The sequence below is a fragment of the Coloeus monedula genome (assembly GCF_965178545.1).
Source record: "Coloeus monedula genome assembly, chromosome: 20".
Lineage (NCBI taxonomy): Eukaryota > Metazoa > Chordata > Aves > Passeriformes > Corvidae > Coloeus > Coloeus monedula.
The window spans coordinates 8,809,291-8,822,174 of NC_138800.1; the positions used below are offsets into that span (position 1 = coordinate 8,809,291).

The 12,884-nt window shown below is 46.8% G+C and overlaps 1 protein-coding gene across 1 annotated transcript in view; it reads right to left on the bottom strand.

The window, feature by feature from the left end:
• Positions 1 to 4,213: 4,213 nt before the first annotated feature.
• The window catches only part of TBX4 (T-box transcription factor 4), a gene marked incomplete at both ends in the record, with an annotated part of 30,764 nt that continues 22,093 nt past the window's right edge, over positions 4,214 to 12,884 (bottom strand). Inside the window, 4 exons of the mRNA XM_082294865.1 lie at positions 4,214 to 4,836; positions 6,101 to 6,342; positions 6,677 to 6,765; positions 9,309 to 9,461. Coding sequence (XP_082150991.1) covers positions 4,214 to 4,836; positions 6,101 to 6,342; positions 6,677 to 6,765; positions 9,309 to 9,461 — 1,107 coding nt within the window. The remainder of the gene's footprint in view (positions 4,837 to 6,100; positions 6,343 to 6,676; positions 6,766 to 9,308; positions 9,462 to 12,884) is intronic.

Genomic DNA, 12,884 nt, shown 5'->3' on the forward strand with positions numbered 1-12,884 from the left:
TTTCCAAAATGTGGAGAGAGAGAAAAATAAATTCATGTTTGCCAAAAACACCCCAGCTCTTCCAGACTTAGGCCCCTCTTGAGCCTGCAAGCTGCCAATGATGCCAAATTGAATGGTGGGGCTTTTGGCAGGAGTGAAGTTTAGCTTGTTTAAATTTTGGCAAATTTTCCTATTACTCACATTCTCAGCAAGCTGATACAAATATTTGTTCTATTTAGAGGGAAGTCCAAGCTCAGTGCTGGCACCGAGTGCTGCTGGGCTTGGTGGAACTGAGGCTGCCTGAGCCAATATTAAATTTGGACATCTACCTTAAAGAAAAACAGAATTAAAAAATTCCCTGGGCCTTTTAGTACAGATTAGAGCACATCAATGGAAAACGGTCCTCGTGTGTATTCAGGTTTTTCTCACTTGCTAATTTTTGCTTTAATCTGATTTGAAATGGGCCCGGTTTCCCTGAGCTTGGATTGCCATTCCCGGCTGCAACTCCGGGGCTGGAAAAGCCTCCACACACATGAACCTCCACATTCTTGAGAATTAAAAGCTGTTTAAACTGTAGTAAATCAAACTGGGACACAGTAAGCACACTTGATCTCTTTTAAAGCTGTGCAGGTTGTTGGGATTTTTTTTAGTGATGTCCCCAGTTTAGTGTTTCTGATTTGAAAAGCAAACAGAGTGGATCCTCCAGGACACTCGGGATTGCTGTGCTCTGGTTCTTCATCCCTGGGAATGATCCTGCTCAGCCAGGATCTCGATCAGGATCAGCACCTGCCGAGCCTTTCCAGGTGGGAAAAGCAGGAGAAACCAAATGGAACCTGGGTGCCTCACCTGGGAGCCTTGGCTTGGGATTGGGACTGGACACATAACCCAGGTTAGAAATCTTGCAATGAAAACAAAGCAAACTGAAAAAGAACAACCTGTTTCCATCCCATAAATGAATATAATCAGGTTTGTTTTTTTTTTTTTTTTGCCTGTGCTCAAGTTGAGTGGGATTTGTAATGTAAGTAATTCAATATTGCCTGAATGTTTTTGTCAAAGTCACAGAGGAGGGGGATCCCACTAACATGACTTTTTAGTCATTTGGAAATGGGAAATCTGCTTTAAGTGGCTGAACTGGATTCCTCTGAGTGGAAAAAGATCATCACTGGAGAATGATTCATCCCATGTAATCTCAGTGTCTGATCTCTCTCCAGTGCCTATAAAAGGAGCCCAGATGACCAGATTAGCATATGTCCAAATTTTGCACATTTTTATGCTAACTCAGCCTTTCCCAATCAGGTCCTGTGCTCACAAATCTCCTGTGCTATTTTTATAAGGAAAAGCTCATTATTTGGCACAGGGATTCCCAGGGCACTCGCTCAGCTCCAGTGGCTGCTTTGGGACAGAGCCTGGGCCGTGCCCTTTGCAAAGGCTGCCAGGTAAAACTTGCATTAATTCCATGACCAAGCTTTCTCTGCACCCCCTGCTGAAAGGTTCACCCCCTGCTGAATAATTCTTACAGGAATTATTTTTTAAACTGCCTTAAATCAGTAAATACTGCATGGATGAGCAGAAGGTACATGAAAAATGGTTAAAAATAGCAGCAGTGATTGCTCATTAAAAATGGCACTGTTATTGTGTTGGTCACCTTTGTGAAACAGGCAGAAGATCCAGGCAGCTTTTCCTTTGCACCCTGGGCTGCTGACCCCACTCATTTTGGGGTTACAGTGGCAGCATTTGTCTGGTTCAGTGTTGATCCAGTGTCACGATGAGAAATGAACTGAGCACTTCAGATTCTGGGCCGTGACACCCCCAGACCTCTCCCCCCTCCCTCCAACCTTTGATTCTTTACCATTGTCACTGTCACTGAGCTGCCCCCGGGCACAGGGACGTGGCTTTGGTGCTCTGCTGATCAGTGGCTGCTCTTAACTCGGTGCTCAGATCAACTCACGTGTCCCCTAAAACAAAGAAACACCAGAAAAATCCCAAATAAACCCAAACCCCTGCCATGGGCACCTAAAATCCAATGGTGGAGCTTTGAGATGGTGAAAAAAGGGTCAGGTGTGCACCTTGGCAAGTGTGAGGTTGGTGAAGTCAGGCAGCAGGAGACAGAAGAGAGACGAGGCATCTTAATTCACCATGGAACATTTTTATACTAATTATTGAAATGCACCCAGAGACAGCTTATAGTAGTAAAATGACTTTATGTTTTGATATGTAAAATAAAATGTCCATGCTATGTAACAAACATTTAAAAATTTCATACTGCCTGTATCTACTGTGGTTTCTAATAAAGATTTATCTGTAGTATATGGTTTTTTTATCTAACCAATTCTTAGTTTTTACATCAAAGGTGTGTAATAAAAAAAAAAATCTTAAATAGATGTCTTTCCAAAAAAAAAAAACCCCTTTGCAACATTCATTTTTTATTAAGTATTTCATTTGTCAAAAGCAAAGCTGAATTGGACACGTGGCCTGCATTTGTGATATATATAATTTTATATATATATATATATATAAAATATATATGTATATAAATAGCTATTCAGCATGCAAAAATTGTAGTGATTTCCAAAATCTGGTTACAAAATCCACACCAGTCACACACGAATTCTGCTGAGTGGGTGCAGGGGACTGTCCTGGTTGAAATGTGACCTCGGGGCTGTGTCACGGCCACCCTCATCCAGCGGGCTCCTTCCTCGGATGGATTCACCAAAACACAGAAGCACTTCCCGACTTTCCAAACCTGGATTTCAGCTTTTTGCCTTTGCTCGTTTGGGAAGCAGTGGGAAGAATTAAAAAACCCCCACTGTGCAATGACTAAAGCTTGAATATTGTGCTGTTCAGTGGAACCAAACTCCAGCATCACCTCTGTGTCACCGTCCCTTGGCGGCATTGCCTGGGAGCTCAGCAGGATGGACACTGCAGGCCGGACTGGGACAGGAGCTTTGTGAGTGAGGGCAGTGGAGTTTTGTCCCAGAAGGAATGCCACTGCCTCGCCACGTGAGTGTCAGCCTCCTTACAGAGTCACTGAGGTTGGAAACGACCTCTAAGATCATCAGATCCAACCGATGTGACCGATCCCCCCTCGGCAACTCACAGGGACACTGCAGAGGGCAAAGCCAGCCTGAAGGAATCAGCTCTGGACACTTCCACAGTAAACAAAAGGAGCAATGAATACACTGGTTACAGATTTGACCTGTTCTACAAAGATTTGAACACTGTAGAGCCTGACAGGTCATGGGAGCTCTTCCCTCCCCACCCCGCCATTGAGAAAACATTCCTCTAGGCCTCCTTTAGGCTGAAAACAATTCTGTCTGAGTTAGCTGCAAAAGAAAAGAACATAGCACAAAAGGCACGTTTCAGCTGAATACGAAAGAAATCAAGGACCAGCAAATACAGAAATTGGTTCTGGAAAGTATTAGCGACTTTTAAGCTTAAACTTCATAAATATATTGCAATAAGCAAGTGTGATTCAATCAAGGGATGGGAGTCTGAAGACACTGGGTCTGTTCCTAACGCTGCAATTAATTTGCTGTTTGGCCTCGGGCTTAACTCTTCACTTCTTCGCTTCCCACAGCCAGGACCAACGGCGGTGTGGGGGCAAGAAGAGACATTTGTGCATCCGTGCCTTCTCCTCTGTGCCCGTGGCACGGACCCTGCGCTGCCTGGGAGGCGCCGGGGCGGCACCGCAGCTCCCGGACCCCGCGCTCCTGCCGGCCCCGTGCTCCCACTGCTCCCTCGCTTCCAGAGGAACAAGGAATCTCTACAGATCAAAAGGGCTACAGAAGTGCTGCCATGGCAGTCCTTGAGTTATGCAACCGATCAAATGGCTTTTTCCTTGGAGTTTTGGGAGGTTGTGGCTTCATGAGCCAAGGACCATAAAAGTGAAGCTCATATTTTTCCCAAATAGCCAAAATTTGCTCACGTATGTTTAACATTACAAGCAAAAGAACATGACTAGCTACATCACTCATTAGTCATGAAGATGGTTTCTACCGGATGAAGACACGAGACTGAATTTATTTGGGAGTTAGTAAGAGCCTGATGAATCCAACCCACTGGGACAGGAGATGGAATTCTCTGTGTGCCTGAAGATACAAGCTCTTCACCCACACAAATCCCTCTGGAAATGCACATGTGTCTCACTGAAGTGCAAGTTACCCACAGGTATCAACACTGATTAAACACTGTCCTGGAGCAGTAACGTTGGCTGAGGCATTGCTGGGCCCTGGGGTCACCCGTCAGTCCAGTTCTCCACAGTCCCCATCCCTGAATGATACTGCAGCGACGACTCCCTGGACAGGGAGAAGCTCTGTGAGTACAGGAACTCGTTGGCCGCGTTCAGGTGCGGGGAGGGGGGTTTCCTCTCGCACACGGACGGGTGCACCCTTTCCCTGGGGAAGGACGAGGCGGGAACGCGCTCCCGGACCTGAGACTGGGACAGCTGGTTGTACACGCTGAAGGGGCCGTTGCCCGGCGGCTGCGAGCCCTGGCCCGCAATGGCCGGGAGCCGCGGCATCATGGTGGTGGCGGTGAAGTGAGGAGGGAAGGGCTGGTAGGGGACAGTCTCCATTGTCTGGACGCTGTAGCTGGTGTAAGGTGCGACTGAAGTCCACATATTGCAGCTCAGGGGGGGCGGCGGGGGCGGCAGATCGTCGACGGCCGAGACGGCGGCGATGTCGGCGCCGGAGCCAGAGTACATGCAGGCCTCCCGCGGGGCCACCTCGCCGCAGTAGGACGGGCTCAGCATCTGCTGCTCGTAGGGCGGCGGCGAGCGGAAATAATGATCGTCCCCCACCGAGGATGAGGCGTCCAGGTAGGAGCGTTTGCAGGGCAGGTCCAGGTGCCGAGCACTTTCTGCAAAAACAAATCGAGATTCAGGAGCAGCTCGCGGGTTTGACAGAGCTCTGCTGGAGCTGGGACTGGGGCGTCCCCTTGGAGGCCGAGCGTGCGGCCGCGATTATTTCACTCAGCTGGTGCCCTTTCTCAGCTTAATCCAGTTAAACCATTTTAGTTTGGGCAAACAATGTACAACATCAAAAAGACATTGTGCTGCAAATGTCAGGCTAATCCCCCGCCTCAAAGCACTCTGGTGACATTTGTCAGCTTAAGTGAGGGACTGGGCTACTCTTCTCACATCAGGGATTACTCCACGTTCATCCAGATAACAGAGGGCCCTGACACTCCTGCATGGTTCCTCCTGACAAATTCAAGAAGTCTCTTAAAGGGTCTTATCACAGCCTGCCTTCCTGTCACTGCAAAAATGGCTCTACATTTCCCAGATATTCACGTCAAAAGCTGCAGAAATATTTCCAGATAAAGGAGCCCTTTCCCACTCAACAGCCCTTCCTCAGCTTTGCACAGCCCCTCTCCTGTGAGGACCATGGCCCTGTTCCCCAGCAGCTTTCTGTCGCTTATTAGGAATATTCTCTGGATGAATTAGTGAATTCATCTGCACATTAAACATCTGCTAAAATTACACATTTGCCTTGCAGCCTTCATTACTGGTGCTGTTAGATTCTTCATTTGGCCATGATCAGAGGATTCTCCCAGCTTAAATAAATTAGCAGGCAGTGAGACATGCAAATAGAAGGATTTTTTTCTTCTGTGCAAAATTTTTCCGTTTAATTTAAAACATGCCATGATCTCATCTGATGCTAGACTAAAAGGAAGAGAATGCAGTCACAGCTCACTTAAATTTGGGAATTAGTGGATGAGAGGAAAGGGCTGCTTATACCAAGCTCCCACAGTCCCACTGGTCTGCAGACGTTGAGGGAATTGCGCATGGTTTTGCCTTGGAAAGTGCAAAATTTTGGTAATGCTAATGGCCTCCTGCAAACAATTTCTAATTCAGCTGATCATTTTCCACCAGAGCTCCATGCCATTTGAATTATACATTCTAATTAATTGTTTCAGCTCTGACTCAGAGTCTTAATTTACCTTCTAAGGGACAAACTCACTAAAAACTGCCCCAAACAGCAGCTCTTGGCTCCTGACCCTCCAAATCACTCCAATCAGAGCAGTATTTTTGAAGATCAAAGCCCAAGAGACCAATCCAAACTGAACTCATGCTCTCAGGTTTATTTTCTGTAATATTTTTCTAGCTGTAAACTCGAGTTACCTCTTCTTTTTAGACAATGGTAGAAGAGCCCTGAATCTCTCTGTGCTGTGAAGGTGTTGAGAGGCAGATCTTGAGTATCTGAAGCTGCAAACTGCATGTGAGCACCATTCTCATACTGATAATGCTGAAGGGTCTGGTGATTCCCATGGAGTGGGTTAACATCTGGCTTTGCTGACAGCTGGCCATGACTGGACACCAACCTCTGCCTCATGATGCTTTTGGAAATTACTGGGTATTCTTTGCTAAAAGAGGTGAGAAAAATTAAGACTGGTTAGGCAGCGACCAGCATCATCAGAATTTCATCAACAGAAGGATGAAATATTGGTTTGGCTCCCCCAGAGCATCTCCAGCCAATGACTTCACCACCCTTTGCTTCAGACGATGAACTCACCGCACTCCTCTGGGTGTGGGCAAGAACTGACAGCACAGAGTGTGTCACAGCATTACAGGGAGAGCTTCTGAAGGATATCAATGGCATTCAAGCACAAGCAAACACAATGCCCGTGGCTCTGGCACCTTTAAGCTGCTTCTCCAAAGAGCTGCAGCCCGTGAGGAGCAGGACAAGGAGTGCAGTACCTTTGGAGCCGTGCCACGCGCAGGTCGCTGTCATCACTGCCCCGGAACCCCTTGGCAAAGGGATTGTTTTCAATTTTCAGCTGGGTTATCTTTAAAAGAACAAAACCAAGAATAAAGTGTTTGAAAGCAAATCAGACCAAAAGTGCAGCAGCAGCAGGGCTGAGCTGGTGGGTTCAGTCCTGATGACCCCTGAGAAATGCAGAGTCTATTCTGGGCCCTGTGTTCTTTTTCTGGACTCCTGATAGAGAGAATAGATTTGTCTGATTTTAAAGGTTTCCTATGTTTCCATGGTGGAGAGCCCTGCTTGTCATGGTGTGGCTCTCCCTAATTCCCGTAACAATTTCATCCACCTTTATGGCCACCATTCACACATTTTTCCTCTGTGAAAAGCACCCCAACTCAGTGCACAGCCCCTCTCCCTGCTGTGAGCCCCCTGCATCCCATTTTAGTGCTGAGGAGAGCAGCCAGTTCTGCTTTGGGATGGTTTTGCTTGAGTGTTGCTGTTAGTAACAACTACACTTTTAGCAATGTTAAAAAATATCCCTTACCAAAAAAGCTCCTGAGAACACAGCTGGCCGCTATCAGTGATGGAGGGGAAGGTGGTGACATGTGAATTTAAGCAGCCTCCAGGGCTCGGGCTCTTCCAGGGAAGCTCAAGCAGCTGATGAACCACAAGAAGCATAGGACCCTTCCAAACCCACAGCCTGACAGCAGGTTTGTATATCTTCATTTCATTTTTTTATTTAGTGACCGTAGTTTTCCTCTGACGTGAGCAGGATCAGGGCTTCAGTCCCTCCTTGTGTCACCTTCCCCTGGCCTCATCCAGCCCAGGAGGGGATTTGGGGTGAACACAGACCTTCCTCCCTGACCTATGCTCAGGGGTAGCCTCTATCCTCAGCTTCCTCATTTTTTCTTTAGGAATACAATTATTTACAACCACACTTCCTGCTAGCAGGAGATTTCTGAGCTAAAAATAGTTCAGTGGTTTGTTTCTTCTAAAAGACACCCAGACCAGGTTTTTAATTGTTGATGCCCAAGAGAATAAATAAAACCATTCTGGTATTTTTTTGAGGTTGAGGTTTTTTCAAGACCACAGTGAGGTCATGGTGAGACCTCCTGCCTCTTGTCACCTGCTGCAGGTCCCTGTGTCCCCTGCTCAGGGCAGTGTCCATCCCCCCCAGCCTGCAGATCCCAGGGCAGGAGCTGGGCAGCACCACAGAGGCTCCTCCCAGGATCTTCAGAAAAGAATTTTGGCTCATCTGGGACATCTTCCCTAAATCTGTCAGGCTCACCCTGTGCTCCCCCCAGCCACAAACCTCCCCAGCATCAGCTGTACAGCAGTGACAGTGCAAGTACAGAGTTTATGGAGCACTTTGGGAACTTAAGGGATGAAAGGCACCATTGACACCAGACATTTTAAATATGTATTAAATATAAGCTCTTGTGAGTCTTTTTGGTTAACCATGTTTGGGCAATTGGTCATTTTACATCAACAGCTACAACTTTTCTACCTTCAGTGTCCTAATGGGCACTTTTCCCCCACCCTGCCTGGCCACACCACATCCCTGTTTCTGCTCTGAGTCTCTTAACTGGCTCACTAATTGCAAAATTTTTGCAAGGACTCTATGCTTCAGGCATCAAAGGGCACACAAGCATCCTGCTTGGGAGGAAAAGCTCTGGTCAGGTTATTGGGGAGGAAGAATTTCACACTTGTTCCTGTTCCTGCAGGATTTTCCTATGAATGTGTAGGAAAGGAACTGGTACAGTAACATATGGCAGATTTCACATTCAGGGTGACAGGAGGGCTCTGGCAGCACTACCTCACTCTGCACCTTTAGTTATGAATCTGATCCACTTTAAAAATTCCAATTAATTCATTAATTATTCCTCATACAGCTCTGCAATTGCACTTTCCCATTAGGAAAATGCCTGGGAGCAGGAGCTCGTGCAAAGGCAGAGCAGTAGCAGGATAGAATCTGAAGCCTTTCCATTCCCTGCTGTCATCCTCCCCTGTCCCTGCCCTGGTGACAGTGCTCCTGCTGCCACAGGGAGGTGACAATTTACTGTCCCACTGCTGTCAGTCCTGCTGGGATCCAGCCCTCAGACAGAACTCTGCCCACTGCACAAGAAACACCACACTCCGAGCAGAAACCAGCCCCTACAGCACACAGGTGCCGCTGACACCCACCCGGAGCACAGAACTGAGCCCTTTGTACTTTACACCCCCAAAAAACCCTCCCAGACCCCAACCCCCTCCTGCCTGCCCGTGCAAACCACAGAGCCAGCTCCGAGCTCCGTTTTTATGGTTACATTCCTCGTCTGTCTCACTAAACACACATTCTATAATTACTTTTCACTGCAGATTTATGAGCAGGCTTTACTGGTCATTATTAGATGTGCTTTGCTGTTTGAATGACATCTCAGCTCTATGAGCACAGCAAGTCAGGAGAGCCCAGGCTTTGCCAAAATATTGTTACCAGCAATATCCCTGCTCCTCCAGAGCTGCATCCTGGCTCATCCCTTGTGCTTAAAGCCAGGATGGAAACTTGTCTTTTAAAGCAGCACAACAGGAAGATCCTCTCTCAAAGTTCCTGACCAGAAATGAAGCATTTCTACCCAAAAAGCTGCCTACCTTGTGGTTCTGGTAGGAGGTGACTGAAATGAAGGAGGTCTCTGGGAAAACGTGGGTGCAGAAAGCCGTGTTCTTGGAGCCGAACGCGTTGTTCTCGTCTGCCTTCACAATGTGCAGCCGGGGCTGGTATTTGTGCATTGAATTAAGGATGATCTGAAAAACAATTGATGCTGAAGTGAGAAATCCATTCAAAAAAGAGAAGAGACAAGCCATGGCTGTTGGACACTTTGCAGCAGGACCCAAAGCCCAGCAGAGCTCAGCTTTAGCTTTGCTTGCGAATTAAAAAGGAAAATTGACATTCTAGAAATGCACATGAACCAAGGCACAAAAGGTATCTGCAGCTCTGGCAAGCAGAGCTGAACTTAAAGCTTTCCTGGTAAACCCTCATTTTCCTATTGCTATTGGATAGAATCAGTCTGGGTGGAAAAAAAGTCATAATTTTTTTTTTCCCAGCTCACGCCGAAGCTGTACAATATATAATTCACCAGCAGACTGGTCTGTAAAGATTCCTAATAAATACTTTACTGAGCTGAAAAATACACAGTTTAGCAGAGGAAAAAAAAACAACACAGAAGCCACAGGGGAAAGAAAGCTAGAAAGCTATTTTTCTTTTATCTGCTGGTAAAAAAAAAAATAAAACTACAAAGCAGCAGATTGGTTTTTCCTGCTGTTTGTGGAGTGGCTGAGTGTGGGTGGCTGGTCCAGGCACCTCTCCCCTCCTCGAGTCTCAGCCAGTGAAAGGCAGGACTGGCCAAGGGATTTTTTATGGAGGGTGCCAAGGGGGCTGGGGAAGGGCTGAGGTCCAGCAGGGATCAGAGCCTGGCTCCAGCACAGGGCCCCTCTGGTGGAGCTCTCAGGGCTGAGAGAGGCTGTCCAGGCTCATCCCGTCCCAGCACTGAGATTCCACAAAGAAGGGATGTGCCCAGACACTGCAGAAGAAAATAGCTTCAAGAAATGGAATTTCTTTTAAGAAGTGGGATGGTTTTAAGAAAAGCCTTTATTCCTTTTACTGGGCAAAGAAGAAATATTACTGCCTTGTTTTCTCAGCATAATCCTTTCCAATCTCCTCTTTCCGCTCCCAAATGGGCTAATTGAGCCCGGCTGCTCTGGGGGGAGAGGGATTCCAGCCAGGCTGTCACCCCTGGGGTGCCCAAAGCCCAGGGCAAGGACAGAGACAGGCAAAGAGCCAAGAAGGGGACACTGTGGTGGGTGGGGTCTTCCACTGGTGGTAAATAAACGGGTGGATGGATGAAAAAAGGGAGGGATGGATGGATGGATGGATGGATGGATGGATGGATGGATGGATGTGCACAGTGTAGCAGAGCACCATCAGTTCACACTAATTACGGGTTTAGCCAGTTTTAAACGAGAATTACCAAGAAGCAGAAGGTTTTTGCTCTGTGATTGCTCTGTGTTCAGGAACCCTTTCTTCTCCATGATTCCCATGCCCAGGAGAGCTCACAGCAGCAGCTCCAGGTGCTCCAGCCAGGATGGGAGGTAGTGCATGGAGCTTGTGCTCTCTAAACCCCCTCTGCTGCTGCAGGTCCCCCTGCCCACAGTAGCTGCTGCATTATGCACCACTTAAATGCAATTTTTACTGTTGACGTTTTCCAGACAGCCCTCCCTGCTCCCCAAGAGAGAGAACGAGGAATTTTTGGCATTTTATCAGCTTTGCATCAAGCCTCTGAACCACTTTGTGGCTGTTGAGGTGCAGGGGGTAGATCTGAGAGGGTCGGCTCAGGTTTTGGGCTGGAGCTTTTTCGCTGCTTTCATGTACCAGCCACTCATAAAACAAAGTAACGCCCGAGGGACGGGACTGTCATAAGAAGGGACATTTCAATTCTCAGTAATTAAGGGTTGAGCCATGCTGATAAATAATGGTTGTCTGGAGCAAAAGCTGGGATTTGCTGAGCTCTCCTCACTGTCTGTCCCACACTGCCCAGGACAGGTGACTTTTCCCCAGAGCCAGAGCAACTCAGCCTCAGGATGAAGAAAACAACTTTAAACTGAGATTTCTAAAGGGGAAATAAGGACCCCAAGTTTTGATACACCCTGCATGAGTAGCCTGTGCTCCCCCTCCAAAGCAGGATCCACTGGGCTATAACGACCCCTTTAAAAAGGTAAGTGTATTTTTAATAACATCTTCAAAGCCAAGGAGTCCAAACAATTTCCAAAATGAACAAATGAACTTCTTGGAGCCTGACAGAAGAATTCAGGAAAGGGTTTCTGACAGATGCTCAATGTTTCAGTTGTGCCTGCAAATCTGCCAGGAGGTTCATCATGGAAAAAAACCCTAAATGGCCTAATTTTGCCACTGCATTTACAAGGTTGGGATTTCTGTCCGTTGCACCAAAGTGAGTATTTGCCCACCTGTCTCAGTGTAATTCCTGTCAGAATTTGAGTGTGTGTCTCCCCACCAGCTGCACAGGGGATTTCTCACATCTTTTGGGGGGTCAGCAACAACTCTCTGCATAAAACCAACATTTCACAGGCTTGAGAACAAGAACTCCACACACCCTCCTCACTTGTGCTTGCTGTAATCCCTGTGCCTTCAAAATCCCTACAAACCACCCCAAAAACAACCTTTAGCCACAAAACACCGCGTCTGTGCAAAGTGAAATGCCAACAATTCAGGCTAAATAGTTTTCAAGGCTGCTTTGGAAAGCTAAAAATACACAAAACAAATGTAAATTCCACTCCAGTGACAAACATCAGTGGAAAGATTAACTTCAAGAATTGTGTCAAAAATGAGAAGTATTTTAATGGATGGGACAGAGCACTGAGCAGTGATGTAGGAGCCCTCAGCCTCAAAGGTGATGCTAAAACAATAACCTTGTATTCTCCTGCACTTACCTTTCTCATTGCAAGGTCATGGGGAGCTTAATTCAGTGTCAGACACCGCCACAAACATTTTGAAATTGTTTTTGTACAAAATGTAGAGAGTTTGGGATAGGCTGGATGCTAAAAAAGAAATGGTGTTGCCTCATCTTGCTGCTGGTGTGTTGGTTAGAAGGGAATTTGAGCATGATGAAGGACAAAGAGACAAAATTAGGAAGGGAAATGAGAAAAACAGTTTCCTGAGGAAATTCAGGAACTGAAAGCTTCTCTCTGCAACTTGGTGTTCTTGTCCATTTGTCCACAAAAGAGCAGCCCAGACATGGATAATAAATATAAATAAATAATAATATTTTTTATGTATTAAAACCAAAACCAAACCAAACCAACAAATGGCAAGCCAAACAGATATCCCAACCAGAATCCTTAATGGATGGACCATGCCTAATTTAGCAAGTATTGGCTCAACAGTCTGCCACGGGCCCTGTGGGGATTCCATCTCCCACCACCACCACCCCAACACTCTCTCTGCTTGGAAAACACACATTCCAAGAAAAAAATCAATTTTAAATATGAGAAATGGCATCTTTCATCTCTAAGAGCATCACTGGGGAAGCACCAAAAGGCTGCAATGAAACCACCTGCAGGGACCCAGTAGTAGGGACGCTCCTGGGCTGCACTAAGAGCTCCTGGATATTTTGAGAAATGTTTTGCACCTCTTGGCTGCTCCCCTGCCCCTGG